At 41.6% G+C, this 18,312-nt stretch overlaps 1 protein-coding gene across 1 annotated transcript in view; it reads right to left on the bottom strand.

The window, feature by feature from the left end:
• Nucleotides 1–18,312, bottom strand: part of FRK (fyn related Src family tyrosine kinase) — a 70,862-nt gene that overhangs the window by 14,671 nt on the left and 37,879 nt on the right. Inside the window, exons 3-5 of the mRNA XM_027819835.3 lie at nucleotides 14,467–14,630; nucleotides 13,623–13,791; nucleotides 2,669–2,827 (exon numbers count right to left, since the gene is read on the bottom strand). Of these exons, the coding sequence (XP_027675636.1) occupies nucleotides 2,669–2,827; nucleotides 13,623–13,791; nucleotides 14,467–14,630 (492 nt within the window). The remainder of the gene's footprint in view (nucleotides 1–2,668; nucleotides 2,828–13,622; nucleotides 13,792–14,466; nucleotides 14,631–18,312) is intronic.

Below are 18,312 nucleotides of genomic sequence, written 5' to 3' on the forward strand. Positions count from 1 at the left end.
AGGAGTGACCAACTCATTGCTATATACAATCATCACTCTTATAAGTGACATTTGAACCCAAGACCCACAACATCAGAAGCATACACACAAGCGCTTTACTGTAATAGGAAAAATATCTGCATAGCATTTCACTTCTCCAAAAACTTTCCAAATTTGAATAGTCCAATGAGATACTGCTATCCCAGTCATTTTTGGCTCTCTCTTTAAATGAGGAGTGTGGATTATCCTTCCTAGCTGCCTTGGCATTAAAGATAAAAAAGTATCAACTGCAGTTGGCAGTCTGCTGTGGCTAATGATGTCCCACTGATTCATAGTGACAGTGGATAGCACTGCCTTGAATCACTTTCTTCACTCCTGGCAGTTTATCTGCCCGAATATAGAGGACCTTGCAGTCGTGCTTTAGGAAGAGTGTTCCACACTATTGTTTGCCACTGTACTCCTCAATCTCTAAACCTTAAATTTCCTGCTCATCAGTATGTTTTGAGCTGAAGAGGTGAAAGGCTGAATTTTAATGATTAAATTAGCCCTGCCTACTTCCTCTTTGAGGTTAAACTGATTGTCATGATAATCCAACCCTGAGATTATTTCCTTCTATTATTGAATCAGAAACCCTTCTCCTCCCCCACACGTGTGTTTAATAGCAGTCATGACCTTTAAAACAGAGAGAAAAATCAAGCTACATGACAATTTACAGCTTAATGATACAACATCATGAAAATCTGTCATCAGATTGTAGAACCATATAACGCAGTGCAGTTCTGCATTTGTGGATACCAACAGACACTAACTCTTATTGTTCAGTCTGTTGGACAAGAAAATAGATCCATGAATGGAGTGTGTTGCAGTTCAGGAGCATATGATACCTAAAGTGGAGTGACTAGGAGGATGCATGTGTTTTGGAATTATTCTATGCTCTTCTGAGAGTCACAGTTCCCTTCCTCATCACTTCCAGCTACACAGTGCCCCATACTCATCGCTGATTGTAAATTTATAACCTAGCCTTTGTTGATTTAGGTTTGTTATCAAGTACTTTTGAAAAAAATAGTGATATTAATGTGAGGCAGTGCACTCAAACTACAGGCACTGGCAAATAAATTTACAAAACCTACCCATGACTTATTCTCTACCCTGTAAGGAAAATTTGACAGCTCCTCCTGTCCCTTGTTACTAACAATTTTACACAAACCCATCTCTTTTATAAATAATTTACTACAGGAAATGAAATATTAAAGAAAGCTCAGGGATGCATCATGATCTCACCAATCAGTCACAATGTCTTATTCAATAGACAAAAGATAGGAGAGGTTCTCACTGACAGACATATTACCAGCGTGAAATTCAATATTAAATATTTCCCCCATTTGAGACAGCAGGATTTGGTAAATCCTCACTAAATATCAAGATTGCAACAACAGGGCCACTGCACATCACAACTAATACAAATATTCATACATTTGAGACAATTTAATTTATATCTGTAATAGGAAAATATTGCTCTGTTGTGTTCCATTAATCTGCCTGGGGACAGCTCAATAATAATAATCATAAATTATACTTTAAATGTATCCAGCAGTGTTCATCAGGAAAGATCCTGAAGCACTTTAATAAACTATACATTAGGATCACTTGCCCATCACTATAATACAGCCCTCTTTGTGGTAGAACGTGACAGACCACTGTGCAGGAAACATTACACAAAATGTTTTGGGAAGGGGTTTAAAACAAAGAAATGAAGAATAAATTTTGAGGAGGGGAAATTTAGCCAGGGACAACGTGATCACCTGATTTGCACTGCGCTGCATCCTGCCATATTTACAACAGTATGTGGCCAGACTCAGTAACGCACTGGAAATGACTATTTTTCCTGGCTATCTGTGAACCTCTACCGTTGTGGACAACATCACTTCTTAAATGTTTAGGAATAGTGGGCAGAACTCTCTCCTGCACAGGTTATTCCCAGATAGAGGCATGTAAATTCCATGAGTTTCAACCCAGTTTCCTTACTACTTTTCCATCAAGGATGATGAGGTTTCACCTGCAAATACCTGCATAGGAGACTATGGTTGGGATTTCACTTATTACACTTGCTTATCTCAGGTCAATGAACTGGAGGCATAGGTAAGGCGGCGAGCCTGTCAGGGAGGTCACAGAAGTCACGGATTTCCTTTGGCACGTGGCCCGTCAGGGTAAGCCCTGTGTGAGGGCCAAGCCGGTTTGTTTACCTGCCACATCCACATATTCGGCTGATCACGGCTCCCACTGGCCGCGGTTCGCCGCTCCAGGCCAATGGGGGCTGCGGTAAGCGGTGGCCAGCATATCCCTCAGCCCGCATGGCAGGTAAACAAACCAGCCCAGCCCGCCAGGGACCTACCGTGGCGGTCTGTGGGCCAAAAGTTGCTGATCCCTGGCATAGAGTATCAACACAAAGCCCCAGGGCCTCTATAAAGTGAGTAAGAACCTAACTGTAAATTCTGTCTCCACTCTCCACAATTACTTTTAGGTCATTTGACAAGTCAATCGTTTCTAAACCTTTTTTGTCCTCCAATCCTAATAAATATTACAGCCTTCAGAATAAATCAGAGCACTGCACTCTTCCTCTTTATTTAGCACATTTACTAAACTGCAAGCTACAGTACTATCTGAAATTAGTTTTTAGTGTTTTGCTTACTTTGGAGGTATTCTAGCAGACTTCCATGTCTCATCAGCTCAGTAATAATATAAACTGGATCCTCTAAAGTGCAAACTGCATAGAGCTGTATAAGCTTTGGATGTCTAAGGTGCTTCATTATTTGTGCCTCCCTCAGGAAGTCCCTTGGATCCATTGAACCTGAAGCAAGAATAGAGAGAAAAGAAAAAAAAGAATCAGCTGATGTTAGAGGCCCAGCAACCCGGTGGGAATCACTAAGATTATTTTCTGTCTCTTTGTAAAGCACACCAGCACCACAAACCTTCAGAGTTACCAGAGAAATGAATCAGTGCAGCTGAAAAAAACAACTAGGAAGTGAAACATGTCAGTTGCCTGGGAGCACAGGACTCATGTGCTATGACCCCTAGGTGTACAAATGTTAAGGTTAGTCCTTATGGGGGTGCGGGGGAGAGAGAGAGAGACATATAATATATAAAATAAGACACCACAGTACACGCCGTCTCAAAGAAACGTTTATGTTAATATGCAAAAAGCCAGAGAACTGAATATTTAAATACTGAATTTAAAGCTTCTCTCAGACAGAAAGCATCCCAAGACCAAAAACTGACTGTGGTGGGGTGTGTTATCCCTTAAGGAACACTCTAGAGTTTACAGCCAAGGCAGCCTGCACATAATCAAGGAGCATCCTGCCTTTGGGGCTGTTCTCTATAAACAGGAAAAGGAAGCTGAGCAAGGGAGAGGTAACTACAGGCTGTAGGTTCTGGGGCACTGGCTTAACCTGGACTCTAGAAATTTTATTTTCTGATTACATGGTTGGTTGCTCTTACTCAAGGCTCCAAAGTAAGGGCCTTATGAACTGGGTTATGCATCACTTTCCCTAACCTGATGCCTTGGTGAAAGGGAGAAAGCCTGCCTGCCTCCTAGAAGTAGACTGGGGTTGGTCTGGAGGCCTTCTTAAAGAGCAGATGCTTTAATCTTTTTTTTTTATTATTTTTTGTTAGTTTGGTATTTGACCTCCCCTTTCTTGGATTCTGTACACTGACTCAGGACTAAAATGCCACACCATGAATTTTGGAAACAGGCAGTTGTCTTAAATGGCCTCTGAAATTCCTTAAATGGCAAAATCAATTCAGTCTTGCAGTTTTACTCAACTTGCCAGTGCTGCTGGATGCCCAAATATTAGCAATAGCTAGAAATTCTTTTATCACTGTCAGTTACATAAGTGTTTATACTAACCCACTTGGATACAGACCTAACACCATGGTGATCCATTTGTTTATCACCTTCAGGCTACACTATTGCAACTCACTACCCTTGGAGCTGACCCTGAAGGCCATCTATTCAAAAGCTGCAATATGTGTGGCATGAGATGTTCTGCTCTTAAAGTAAATTAAGAACACATGACTCTTGTGTTTCACATTCTCATCAGCTGCCAGATCAATTCCAGACCCAATCCAAGGTCTTGGTCTCCATTTTTAACTCAGGGACCACTAAATTATGAACTGCACTTCAGAGGGTCACTTCACTACTACAGAGAAGGCTGAACAGAGTCTTCCCACAGGGCAAGACATAATGTTTTACAAAGGAATCTTTTAATATAACTAATGTCATAAAATCACCCCAACTCTTTCAAGCCAGCTGCTGGGATCTAACCAGTTTAAAATAGCAACTGGATCAGAGATAGAAATGGAGTTCCTCCTGCTAGAGGGATAACCATGGAAAGCTTAGAATATATATATATATGCACACACACACACACACTTTTGTGTATCTATCTAGCTATACATTTCCCTCTGGAATAAGCATAAATAGTTGGTTTGTCTATATATACTCCTTTTGTTTTCTTTTAAGACTTACTTTTTATTTAGAAATAACAACAAACCTTGCTGTTCGATCCCCATAACCTTGTAATTCATGCATTATAGTTAATCATAATAAGCAGGTAGGGATTTAGCCGAAAACAGTCTGTCCTCATTAATATACTAATCTGAGATATCTACTATAGCAGGATCAGAGAGATTGCCTGAGGTAGAAGTTGACCAGTCTGTCACAGGGACTAGTCCCTGAGGGGGTCAGGAACCCAGAATACCTGTAACAGGCTCCGCTAAGGAGAATGCGTCAACTCAGATCCACCTATGGGCCTAAGTAATTGCGTGACAAGGTGGATGAGATAATATCTTTTATTGGACTGGCTTCTGTTGGAGAAAGAGACAAGCTTTAGAACTACGCAGAGCTCTTCTTCAGGTCTGCGAAAGGTACTCAGAGTGTTACAGCTAAATGCAAGGTGGAACAGATAGTTTAGCATAAGTAGTTAGAATATATTATAAGGGACCATTCAAGGTGAAGTGGCCTGTTAGCCCCCTTGTAGTGAAAGGACAAAAAACGGGGGTTAGTGGATTACAGATTGTTGTAATAAGCCATAAATCCAGTGTCTTTATTAAGAGCATCATTTTTAGTGTCTAGCAAAACTAAGAATTTAAGCTCGCAGGCTCATCTTTTGAAAGTGTGGTGCAGGTTTCCTTTGAGGATGAGGGCTGAGAGCTGAGAGATCAGATTTAGTGACCATTTTGTACAAAGTGTTCACCCACAGGAGATAGGGTGTCTTTGTCTTTTATCATTTTCCTGTGTGAGCTCATTCAAGAACGTAGTGATTGTCCGGTTTCACCCACATAGAACCTAAGTAATCGGGTGACAGTTAATTAACTAAGGAGTATGTGGGCCTAATAAAAGCTTACGAGGGCTCAGTCAGGAAACCCAGAAAAGAAGAACCTCCTGAGGAGAGACGCTCCTCAGGGAGCTGGGCAGGAAGCTACACCCAGTGTTCCTAAAGAACAGAGGCTCACGGAAGAAGGAAGAGGCCCAGAGAGAAAGTGTTCCCCGGCAAGGGACCAAAGCAGCCCAAGGGAATGAACTAGGCATGGGACTTCCTGGGGAGTCACTAGGGACTGGCTCAGCAAAGGACAACACATTGGGTGGGGGTGGAAGAGACGCTGGTATCCGGCTGAACACCCAGCAGAGACCGAAACTCCTGGCAGGGAATCCAGCCTGGGAGTGCTTCAGGGCTAGAGGGACTAAAACATAAAAGTGATTATTGCAGGGGCAGAGTTCCTGTGGAGTAGCTGATTGAAACTATCATTTTGTTTCATGTTGTTGTTTTCCCGTTAAATAAATGAAACCCTCTAAAGAGGGTGCTCTTTAATATTGGAAAGCCTTCTTTGATTTATTTATGCCCAGGGTGTGGGGAAACTGAGACAAGGGCTCACCTGCCGACCACCAGAGTGACCTCCATGCTATTTATAAAGTCACAGAAACAAAGTAAAGTTTGCCCAATAAAAATGAACAGAAATGCTTGTTTTACTCAGTTTTGGTTAGTAGGATCCTCTGGTAAATAAACTGCAATGGATTTCTTTGAGAAAGATCACAGAGATTAAATATTATTGAAATACTGTATGTCAAATAGTTGGGATGAACTGAAGAAGATTAAACAAGAGAGTGTGCCGAGGAAATGGGTAAAAGGAATTTCAGAAGCAGACAATTGTCCATAAGGTAGTGATGTCATAGGAATAGTTTCAGGGCAGATGGAGGTAGCTAGTCTGAGAGGGATTATTATTATTGCTACAGTAGTGCTTAGAGGGCCCATTGAGCTCAGTATGGTATAGACAGATAGTAAGACAATCCCATTCCCAAAGACTTTACAATCTAAAAAGACAAAGATTGGGAGGGGAAACAGACAAAGAGAGGCAAAGTGACTTGCCCAAGATTGCACAGCAGGTCATTGGCAGAGCCAGAAATAGAAACAACATCTCCTGGCTAGTGCCCTACCCACTGGAGTATACTATGGCTCAGATACCTGATGGACAGTTGGAATCAATAAGACCAGACTGTGGAGTGAATGATAACTTTAAGACTTACTGCATTCACTGTCCAAGAAGGTACTATTGTGTTCTGCTGCATCTCTCACAAGAAAGCCTGCTGAGTATCTGTTGCAACTCTTTCCCTGTAAGTGCCTAAAAAGTCACAGCCTCTGTTAGGCAGAGTCAAAGATAAAGAAACATATAACAGAGCACATGAGGAAATCTCGGAAGAAAGAAACTGCTTCTACTATTTTCTTTTAGAATTGTTGTGATTACTGCTTGTTTCAACAAAATTCTATAGCTCTAGGCCGACTGGCCTAAAGGTGAGTCAGCATAGTCATTGTGGCCTGGAAACAATAATGTGACAAGGGAACCCTTATTTCCCAGCTGTAGTGTCATTCATGGGCTGACAAAACTCTTATTGCCAGAAGCCTGAACATTGCTGTTCTTGGCCTGCGTCCTGTAGTCCCTAGTGTAACTTTTCAACGCAAGATGGTTTATGCTTGTGCACCTGCATGCCCCCAGTGGACACTTTGTCTTTCTCTGTACAATGTAAACAGTTACAAGAATGTGTTGCTAAAACTTTCATTTGAGATTTTAAGTGACTGTGTTTTCAGTCACGCCCCAATAAACCTTCTTTGTCTTCCTGTCTGTCCAACATACATTGCCTTCTGAGATCAGAGAGATTGCATTAAGAACCAGGATTGAAGTGGAAAGCATTGACAAATGTTCTCCTGGGGTTTTACTCTTGGGCAGTACTATTTTTAGTGAATGAGGCTAATTTTGGCCATGACATAGTTTTGCCATCTCATAGGAAAGAAAATAAAAACAGTCTGGACAATAGCAGGGCCAACACAGCCGAGTTGGTGTCAAAGCAGCGTATAAACAGTTGTGAAAAATGACATGACAGTTTATGCTATCTTCACAAATGAGGCTGGCACCCCAAATAAAAGAATTTCAAATAATGATGAATTCATAAAATATATTAAAGATGTTTCACAAGCCTCTGTATTACTTTAATCAAAAGCCTCCAGTTTAAATAGGAATCTTCTGACTCTCTCAGTGAAGTTAATGGAAACCCTGTGTAAATGTAAAGACTATAGACAAATCATCTTGACATTTTGAAGGGCTCCATAATCCACCATTGGCAGGATCAGAAATCAGTTTCCAAATGGTCAGGAAAAACTGATTCAGAATCCATATGGATTCATCTTCTGATCCTCCTAATAATAGAACATGCAGTGTTGAACGATCACCTTTAACTCCTCCCCCATTCCCTCTGGAGACACTGTCATTTCTTTGTCTTTTATTCTATGATAGCTTTTTGTCTGTACAATTTATTAATTCTGGCTGATGTTACAAAGTTATAATTATGAAATTATTGTATCCAAGAGTTCTGCTATATGGAAGTTGAATTGACCACCTGCTGGCACAGGGTACAGCATGTGCCTACCAAACCAAGGACAATGGGTGATTCTGAAACCTTAACTACTGTACTCTGACCAAACAATGGGTATTCTAAGGAGCTGAAGCTAGTTGCTCCAATTTGTCTGCATGATGCGGGGGAGTGAAAAATTCTGAAACAAGAAAAAGGGATAGAGGTGGCAAAGCAAGGCGGAAGAAGGGGAAAGGCTTTTCATAGACAGAGGAAGCTTTGGGCAGGAGAGAGGAAGAGAACAGGCGTGCTTTCGTAGAAGGGAGCTCTGGTGTAACAGCAGTACCAGACATGGTTAGAAAATCTAGCTGCACTAGAGAAGGCTCCATGGCTCTGATGAGAAACTCTGAGCCGCAAGGGAAGGATCCCAGATACCCCAGAGGATTCTGCCCAAGCCCAAAAAACTACAGAGTGGTGAAGAAACTGAGGCAGAGAAAGTGTATACAGGTGTGTTTATTATTTTGTCTAGATTTCTGTATAGCTCGCGCTGTTAAGTAAAGAGTAATTGTGTTTTAGAATCCTGTGCATAGTTTGTGTGTCTGTTTGTTTTCACTGTTATGTACCCCTGAAGAGGTAAACTGCAATCCAGAAGGCTCAGACCTTTAATGGCATTCTGTGGAATATGCAGGAGTCACCGGAGAGGCTTGAGGAAAATGGCACATGGGGCCCCACTGCCAAGATAGGTTTCAGACACAGGGTCTGTACTGGATTGACTTCCTAGAGGCCCAAAGCCAGGCACAGCACCTAAACTCTGCATAGCTCCAGCAAGCTACGGCACATGGGATTCAATGTTTGGATCTCTTCATCATAGTCTGAGTATCCACAGGAGGAGCATGACTAGATCTGTGACATGTTACTGCACTCCTATACCCAACTCAGTTCCATTCACACTAGGGGGCCTAGGGTAAAATTTTCAAAAGTGACTTAGGAGCCTAAGTCTAACTGTAAGTCAAGGGGTGCTTTTGGAACTCTTACCCCAAATTTTCTATGGTGTCAGATTTGTATATGTGCGCCATTTGCATATGCAAACATCAAGTTCTTATTTATGATTTATATAAAGTGTGTAAGTGCTTTATAGACGTAAAAATATACATCCTTCTGAATAATTTATTATGTAAAAAGACAATTTATAAAAGAGATGATTTAAAATGTATATATTTGATTTCACTCCTAAATTCTTTTTATTTGCATATACCATGCTTAATGGCCTCTACTTTCTCTATTTTTACAATTGCCTTTTTTTTCCTCACTTTTAAACGTTATTTAGACATTAACAATCATTTTAAGGCTGGTCTATTTTTAGTACATACACCGGACTGTTTAATCCCAGGCCTATTTCATTTTAACTCAGAACTAAGGAGTTGCACAATAATTAATGTCAAATTTCTGACCTGTAAGGAATGCTGCATAATGAAGCTTGGCATAAACTCAGTTTGGTGCTCCACTGGTAGTTTACATGTACCAGGAATAATAATCATTATAACACAAAGATAATAATGTCTTACATTTACATATCACCTTTCATCCTGCATTATTGTACACATTAAATATTCTGAAACAACCTCCTTCATCACTGAAACCTAGCCCATCTGCGTGGCATGCAGCTATATTTTAATAATGTACAATAGTAGACAACAGTTTGATAGGAAGTGAGGAAGAATAAGGCATTCAACTGAAATTGCAGGGAGAATTTAGGTTGTGATAATCTAACTACCCACTGATTTTGTACAGGACATCAGCTTTATACTCCCCCGGCCCATCCGCCCTAAAAACAGCACCTCCAGTATCTCAATGTTTGTTCACACCATGTTAGGAAATTGGCTTAGGGAAAGATTCACCAATACCACTTCCTGCAGCATTCTGGGAATTAGATTTTCCTGGAGCTGGGAGGTCTTCCAGCAATGGAAACATTTTTAAAGGATTTTTTAAAAGAATTGTTGAAAAAATGTAGTACACATAGAAAAGAGTCCCAAGAGTGATTTGAGAGATGGAGAAAATGCCTTACAGTAAGACACTTAAAGAATTTAATCTACTTAGTTTATCAAAAAAAGATTGAGAGGTGACTTGATTAGTGTATAAGCACCTTCACATGGAGTAAGTATTGGGTGTGAAAGTGGAGTAGAGAAAAGTATACCAATGGCTAGAAATAGAAGGCAGACACATTCAAATTAGTAATTAGGCACACATTTTTAACAGTGAAGGTGAATAACCGTTGGAACAAACTACCAAGAGAAATGGTGCATTCACCATCATTTGATGCTTTCGGGTCATGACTGGATGCCTTTCTGAAAGTTATGCTTTAGTCAACGACAAGTCATTGGGCTCAATACAGAGCTAACTAGGTGAAGTTTAATGGCCTGTGATATATAAGAGGAAATACCAGATAACATAATGGTCAATTCTGGCTTTTTTTTTCTATATGTCTATGAAGACCATTATATCTCTGTATTCTAAGTGTGAAGAATCAGTATGTGTCCCAGAATATAACAAACTTAATGTCAAAACTCATGAACTACAGAGGCCATTCTCCAATTGCCTTTATATTAAGATGAAGTAAATTACCACATCTGGCTTCTGTTGCATTTTTATTAATACCAAACTAAGCTTTTATCATTTTGATTAGGGTATTTTAAATTATTTAAATCAATATATCTGATGGAGATTGCTGAAATTATGAAAGTAAGTTTTGGAAACCCAATGTGCTAGGACATTAAAATATGGAGGTTTCAGAATGGGGATAGGACATTTTTACAAAAAAAGTTAATCCCTTAGCCCTAGTCTACACTGGGGGTGGGGGTTGACCTAAGATATGCAACTTCAGCTACGCGAATAATGTAGCTGAAGTCAGTGTATCTTAGGTCGACTTACCTGGCCGTGAGGACGGTGGCGATTTGACCGCTGCCGCTTCCCCATCGACTCCGCTTCTGTCTCTCACGAGCTGGAGTTCCGGAGTCGACGGGGAGAGCGTTCAGGGATCGATTTATCTCGTCTAGACAAGATGTGATAAATTGATCCCCAATAGATCGATCACTACCCGCCGATCCATCAGGTAGTGAAGACCTGCCCAAACAAAAATCTGCTGTAGTGTTCTGAACACAGCATCTTGTTATCACAATACTTTGTCTTTACTGTAGAATACTGTGATATTTTATAAGGTATATCAATAATAGAATCACAGGGCCCAAACCCACTCCTTCCATTGACTTAAACAAGAGCTGGACCACACCATAGAAAACAGAGATGGAGAAGATGAATTAAACCATGTCATCCATTTCCTGAGCCAGAGCAGAACAATATCTATAATATATTAGCTATGGCTTTGTCCAATCTAATTTTAAATATCAGAGGTAAAGTCTTCCAGCACTCCATACTGCTATGCTTCTATTATTGCCAGAGTTGCAACATAAACTACAGTTCTTTGCTAACTACAGTGTAAAATTTTCAATTTTATCTAACAAATTTACTGCAGTTTATTTATGTGATCATCTTTTATTGCCTTATTATCTATGTAGCAATAAATGGCTTCTGGGCTTGATGAATCACCAATGTGAAGCTGCAAATGTTTAACCAATCTCCACAGCCCTTTCCTATGATTAGGAACCAACCATAAACATAAAAACTGAAGCAGAAATCCCTTCCTTATTTTCTTCCCTTGTGATAATGGGGTAATACTGTGCTGTGTTTCTCAAGCTTTCCAGTGACACCTGTGGGGATGTAGCTAGGATTGACGAACTGATCAATAGTCAAGGGATTGATCTCAGTGGAAAGGAGTAGTGTGGCTGAACATGTGAAAACCAATCTCTTTCATGAAGGAATAAGGGCTGATTATCTGGCCTCTCACCTTCTTTGTTGTACAATTTAAGTGGTACCAAATGTGGTATCAGCCAAACAAATAACTGAATGACCTATCGTTCCTGATAGCTTTTAAAAAATTAGTAGGGAGAGTTTAGTTAGGACTAGGGGGACCATGTGTTTCTATGTTGCTCTATCAGTTCTGATTCCAGTATTAAAAGGGAAGCTTGTTTCATGGAGAAGTGAATAATATATAATGCATCATTAATATGCAGATCTCAGCACACTTTACATAGTACTCCCATTTTACAGAGGGCGAGACTGAAGCAGAGAGAGAGGAAGGCCAAAATGTTTTTTAAAAGATGCTAATTTTGGATGCCTGAAGTGGCCATTGATTTTGGGTGTTCAACTTAAAATACCTTTCACCTGATTTTCAAAGGTGCTGAGCACTGACATTCCCATCGTGGGACTGGGGATGCTGAGCACCTTTGAGCTTGGGCATTCAGTTAGGGCATTCAAGATCATTGGTCACTTTAATGAAAAGACAGAGAAAGAGATTAGTCTTATTCTCGCTGTACCTTAATTTTTGTCTGTGTTAAATGGATGGCTTCCAGCATTACCAAAGACAACAAAGAGATGAAATATTGAGTTAATATAGTAGAAAAATCAAATATAGGGGCCACATTATGCATTCTGCTGTTAAATGCAGGGTAGTGAGAGAAGTGGTATATCTGTTAAAATGGCCCAAAATCTGTTAAAGGGGAGAGAAGGTAACATGACACCATCCTCTCCTCAAAACCCAATGAAGTCCCTTCAGGTGAATAACACACATTTGGGGCTCTAAGCTTTTTTTTCAGTTTTGTTTTGTAAGTTGTCTTCTATAGATCCTGGGTTCACAATGCAAAAGGTCCTGATAACGGATCATACTTGTAAAATAATCAGAGAGGCCAGGGTGCATCATCAGGAGCCTACTGATTATGTGCACTTGAAGAATAGGGAAGAAATTGTATGTCGCCATTCCAAAAAACAAAAAAAAGTGAAAAATAAAGAGGACAGACATCCCACACAGGCTAAAAACTTAAGTCCCTCAGTGGGACTTTCCTGAATCAGAGCCATTAGAACCTCACAAATGCTTTGTGAATGAAAGAAAACGTATTATGATCTCTCTCTCTTTTTTTTTAAATGTTTATATCAACTATGCTTTGTTTTGTTATCAATGTGATTTGTGCCATCTGCTGGTAGATGTTGTTTTACAATGCAAAGGATACTTAAAATTAATTTTAAAAGTAAAGAAAAAGTCAAACAGATGCCACATTATTCACACAAGGATATACAGTAGATAAACATCAGCAATTAGTAGAGTATGTCATAAATATGCAAAATGTTATCACATTTCCAATCGCTATTTAGAGTATTTTACTCTGTATTACTGCTGTTAATAACAACAGAGATTTATACAAATACAAATTCTATAACAATAAAACTTTATAGCAATATAGCACCTATCCATCAGAAGGATTTTTACAGCCTACAGATTATAGATAAAATGATCACTTCACCTACTGATGAAATGCAGCTACCTCTAGAATGTCAGCCATTTTGTGCCAGCAACATTATATGATGGGGCAGGGAGCTTGTGTTGTGTGTGTGAAACTGAAGAACAAAGAACAAATGAAAGAGCAGTGGGAGTTTAGGTAAGCAGGATATAAAATCTTAGTACAAAGTGCCACAGAATCTTTAAGGATCTCAAAATAGCAAACTCAATCCAGAATATGCCTGTCTTTGAAGATGATTAGATAGCCTGATTTTCTGATAAAGAGTATTTACAAAACATGAAAGTTGGCTCTTGCTGAGGCCTGACAATATTAGCAATTCAAAGTGATGTGTGACATACCTGGTTTTAATGTTTTGATTGCCACTGGTGTAGTATTATTCCAGAGACCTTCCCACACCTCACCAAATTGACCAGAACCTAATTTTTTCAACAGTTTCAGAGAATTTCGGTCTATCTCCCACTGGTCTGCAGTTTTGTATGACAAATCGAAAGGAGCAGGAACTTTTTTCTGGTATAAAGAACCAAACACAAACATTAGATATTTTGCTATTTGTTCAGCAGTGTGTATAATAAATCTTTGCTTAAAAATGTTAGTTAAAGTTGCAGCTAGGAGGAATAAAGTTATCTTTATCATCTGTGTGTTCTGTAAGGAAAAACATAAAAGAGAACATAAAAAACAACTACAAATCCACATCTTGGGTACCTCTTATTACAAAAAAGTTAGTTGAGCTTCAAATAAAACTTTTAAATGAAAGAGCAGCAGTTACCTGATATTGTGTAAGTCTTGAAAATGCTACAACTAGTCAAAGAGCCTCTACATTTTAAAAAAATCAACTCCCCCTTGCAAGCTTTTTCGAACAATGAAATATTGCAAGCATGAACCTGATGGTTCTGTCTCAGTAATACTTATAGACATCTAGAGTTATGAACTTGGCGATTTTATCTCAATATACAGAACTATTCATAAATCACAAGTTGGCACATTCTTTTCCTGCAGCCACACAATTATTTGTTCAAAATGTCAGTGTATTTTATTATGAATGTGTCAGCTCCAAGAATGAAACTGTTCTGCTGTCCACGCAACTTCATCAAAGAATCAGGTCATCATTTTGCAACCTAGCATCTGATAACCAGCAGCTTAGTTTGAAAATATATATTTTGCACAATATAAAATTAACTTTACCTTTATACAGGGCTTCCCGAGCTTTACACAGAGGCCATCTCTGTTATTGGTGTAGTGGTCAACAAAAGCAATCAATGTTTTAAAAATATTCTTTTGGCTAACAAAAAAGCCCTCTTCAGCCTCCTGTCGGATCCTGTAGTGTTTCACAACTGCTCCATCAAAGACTAAAAAATAAATTGAGATATGAGCTCCCAGCTACTAAATATAGCCAATAGTACAATATAGCTTATGGCCAACATTTTAAAAACAGAGTAACCCAAGTCAGGTTCCTAAATGTATATTTAAGGACATAATTTGCAAAAGTGCCTAACACCCATAAGTCCCACAGGTGCCTCATCCAGAGGTGGGGGATAGGGCCCCGCTCCAGCCGATGGAGACCCACGTGCCCTTGGAATTGTTAGCACTGGACCACATGAAGGCAGAGCCACGCCGGAGCAGTGCATCTGACTTCCTGACCATGGTGGATCATTATGCCAGATTCCTGGTCACCACACCCCTCAGGGAGATCATGGCCAGAGCAACCACAGAAGCCTTCTGGCACTATTTTGCCCAGCCCTATGGCAACCCTTCTGCGGTGATCACAGACCAAGGCATGCCCTTCAAGTAACAGATGTTTAAGGAACTGTGCTCTCTGTATGGCAGCCACAAGCTAAGGATGACAGCCTACCACCCAAACTACAAAACCCCCTGCAAGCAAGCCAACCAGACGCTGCTAGCAGGGCTCAGGACCTTGGCAGAGATGTGGCAGAGAGACTGGCCTTCCTACTTGTTGCAGGTGACCTATATGTATAACAACATGGTGCGCACCTCCATGTAGTACACCCCCTATTTCCTGATGTTCGGCAGGCATCACTGGTTGCCCACAGACATGGCCATGGGATCCCAGGGAGCCACAGTCTGGGGGGGCCTCAGATTGGGTCCATGAGCATCACCAACACCTCTGTGAGGTAAATCAGATCACAGCTGCTAGTATGTTGCAAGCCCAAGACAGACAGAAACAGAGTTCTGACAGACATGCTGGTGCCAGGCCTTGAGTGCTGGGCAATCTGGTCTTGTTCAGTCAGCAGAGGTGCTCCAAACTGAACACAGCCTGGGTCCCATCATCTGTGGGATCCCATACCCCAAATGGCCCAAATACAAGATTAGAGCAGAGTCAGCAGATAAAGTGGAGAAGCTGGTCCACTGCAACATGTTCAGGCCTTGCCACTTTGAGCCTGAGCCACAAAACAGAGTGTGGGGAGGAGATCCGAGTCCTAGTAGCCAGGAGGCAGGGCTGAAAGGAGTCATTAGGCTCCCACTGCTGGGATGGCTCACATGGGGGGGAATCCCCACTGGAACCACCCTGTCCCTCATCCTGGTCCTGGGGCAGGGGAAGAGCAGAGTGAGGAGGATGGGGGCAGGGCAAGCAGGAGGGACCAAAATCTAGCCCTGAGACAAGAGAAGAGCAGAGCAGGGAGGAGTTACCTGAACATTACTCTACAGTGGGAGCTAGGGGAAAAGCACAGTGAGGCAGAAGCACCCTGAAGTCCTCAAAGATCGAGGGTCCCCCTTCCCAGCTGATACAACAATGATGAGGGTGGCCAAGCCATGGGGTATGCCCTCCACCTGGGGACAAGTGTGTTTACATCCTGGCAGGTGTAGGACTGGGAGAGCCCTTTCCTTTCTCCGTCCTATCCCCTGTTCCCCCACACTCTATGCAAACCCAATTGGCTGCTCCAAAGCAAGAACACAGAATTAATTGTGGACCACTTGGGAGGGCTTGAGCCAATGAGCAGATGAGGGCAGGATGGAAAACCAGCCCTGGAAAGATTTGGAGAGAGAACAAAGAAAGAGGAGCAAGAGAAGAAGTAGCTAGCAGCACAGCTGAGCCAGGGCAGAGTCTGAACTAGAAGCTGATTGGAGGACAGCCAACTGCTGTACTGGTGCTTGTACAGATGCACATACTGGAGCCTGGAAAGGAGAGCTGAGGCCATACAATATACAATAGGGTTGTCAACTTTCTGACCCAACAAAACAAAACACCCTTGTCCTGCCCCTTCTCCGAGGACCCGTCCTGCTCACTCCATCTTCCCCCCTCCCTCTGCCGCTCGCTCTCTCCCACCCTCACTCACTCGCTCATTTTCACCGGGCTGGGGAGGGTCCCTTTTCAACTGAGTGTTCGGTTGAAAACTGGACACCTGGCAACCCTACTGTACAACAAGACCCACCACTCTGAGCTCACATTTCACACCAGCATCAGATTGTGTGGACAGGTTGGAGTGACCCAAGGAGCGGACTGCAGTGGTGTGCATCACAGAGCCTTTATGTATCTAACCATGCATATGGGGATGGAAGGAAGGGAGTTTGTGTAGCCCCTGCTAGAGATTCTGACCTGGATCTACTCCTGGCTTTGGCTGGGTTAGATAAAAGCGTTATTCTATTGCTAAGTGTGGTGCTTGATCCAGGTGTGAAGTGTGACCCCCTCAGAGGGAGAGTAGGTGTTTGTGCAGAGGCCTGTGGCTGGGACCTGGGACCATTTCCCGAACACTGGGAAACCCTCACCTGACACAAAGGTGCCTACCACCCATAAGTCCTCCTCAAAATAATGCACCTTACATTTAGGTGCTTAAATGTGGATTTAGGAGCCTAACTTTAGCCGCCTGGATTGGAAAAATTCTGACCCATAGGATCTGACACATAGACATAGCAAGACATTTTTCCCTGGGCAGCTTATATTTCCCATCCTTTCAGACATGAAAGACACCAAAGATTGTCTAATTCAGCAAAGCAATTTCATCTGTTTCTAATATTTAGTTAATCAGTGTTGGCATTCCAAAGAGCCACTTCCAAATGGCAGACATTTAAAAGCAAACACACACTGCATGTAAGCCAGGGGTCTGAATGATTTCTCTCCTGCCATCTATTGATAAACTGGTGGAAAAGACCTCACAGGCAGTCCTTATTTGCATAGACACACGTACTTTGCCTATGTGATCAATTTTGGCTGTTTTGGGTTAACATTTCATAGAATCATAGAATATCAGGGTTGGAAGGGACCTCAGGAGGTCATCTAGTCCAACCCCCTGCTCAAAACAGGTCCAACCCAAACTAAATCATCCCAGCAAGGGTTTTGTCGAGCCAGGCCTTAAAAACCTCTAAGGAAGGAGATTCCACCACCTCCCTAGGTAACCCGTTCTAGTGCTTCACCACCCTCTTAGTGAAAAAGCTTTTCCTAATATCCAACCTAAACCTCCCCCTCTGCGACTTGAGACCATTACCCCTTGTTCTGTCATCTGCTACCACTGAGAACAGTCTAGATCCATCCTCTTCGGAACCCCCTTTCAGGTAGTTGAAAGCAGCTATCAAATCCCCCCTCATTCTTCTCTTCTGCAGACTAAATAATCCCAGTTTCCTCAGCTTTTCCTGATAAGTCATGTGCTCCAGCCCCCTAATCATTTTTGTTGCCCTCTGCTGGATTCTTTCCAATTTTTCCACATCTTTCTTGTAGTGTGGGGCCCAAAACTGGACACAGTACTCCAGATGAGGCCTCACCAGTGCCAAATAGAGGGGAATGATCACGTCCCTTGATCTGCTGGCAATGCTCCTACCTATACAGCCCAATATGCTGTTAGCCTTCTTGGCAATAAGGGCACACTGTTGACTCATATCCAGCTTCTCATCCACTGTAATCCCTAGGTCCTTTTCTTCAGAACTGCTGCCTACCCATTTGGTCCCTAGTCTGTAGCAGTGCATCGGATTCTTCCATCCTAAGTGCAGAACTCTGCACTTATCCTTGTTGAACCTCATCAGATTTCTTTTGGCCCAATCCTCTAATTTGTCTAGGTCCCTCTGTATCCTATCCCCACC

The sequence above is a fragment of the Chelonia mydas genome, chromosome 3 (assembly GCF_015237465.2).
Source record: "Chelonia mydas isolate rCheMyd1 chromosome 3, rCheMyd1.pri.v2, whole genome shotgun sequence".
In the NCBI taxonomy this organism is placed as follows: Eukaryota; Metazoa; Chordata; order Testudines; family Cheloniidae; genus Chelonia; species Chelonia mydas.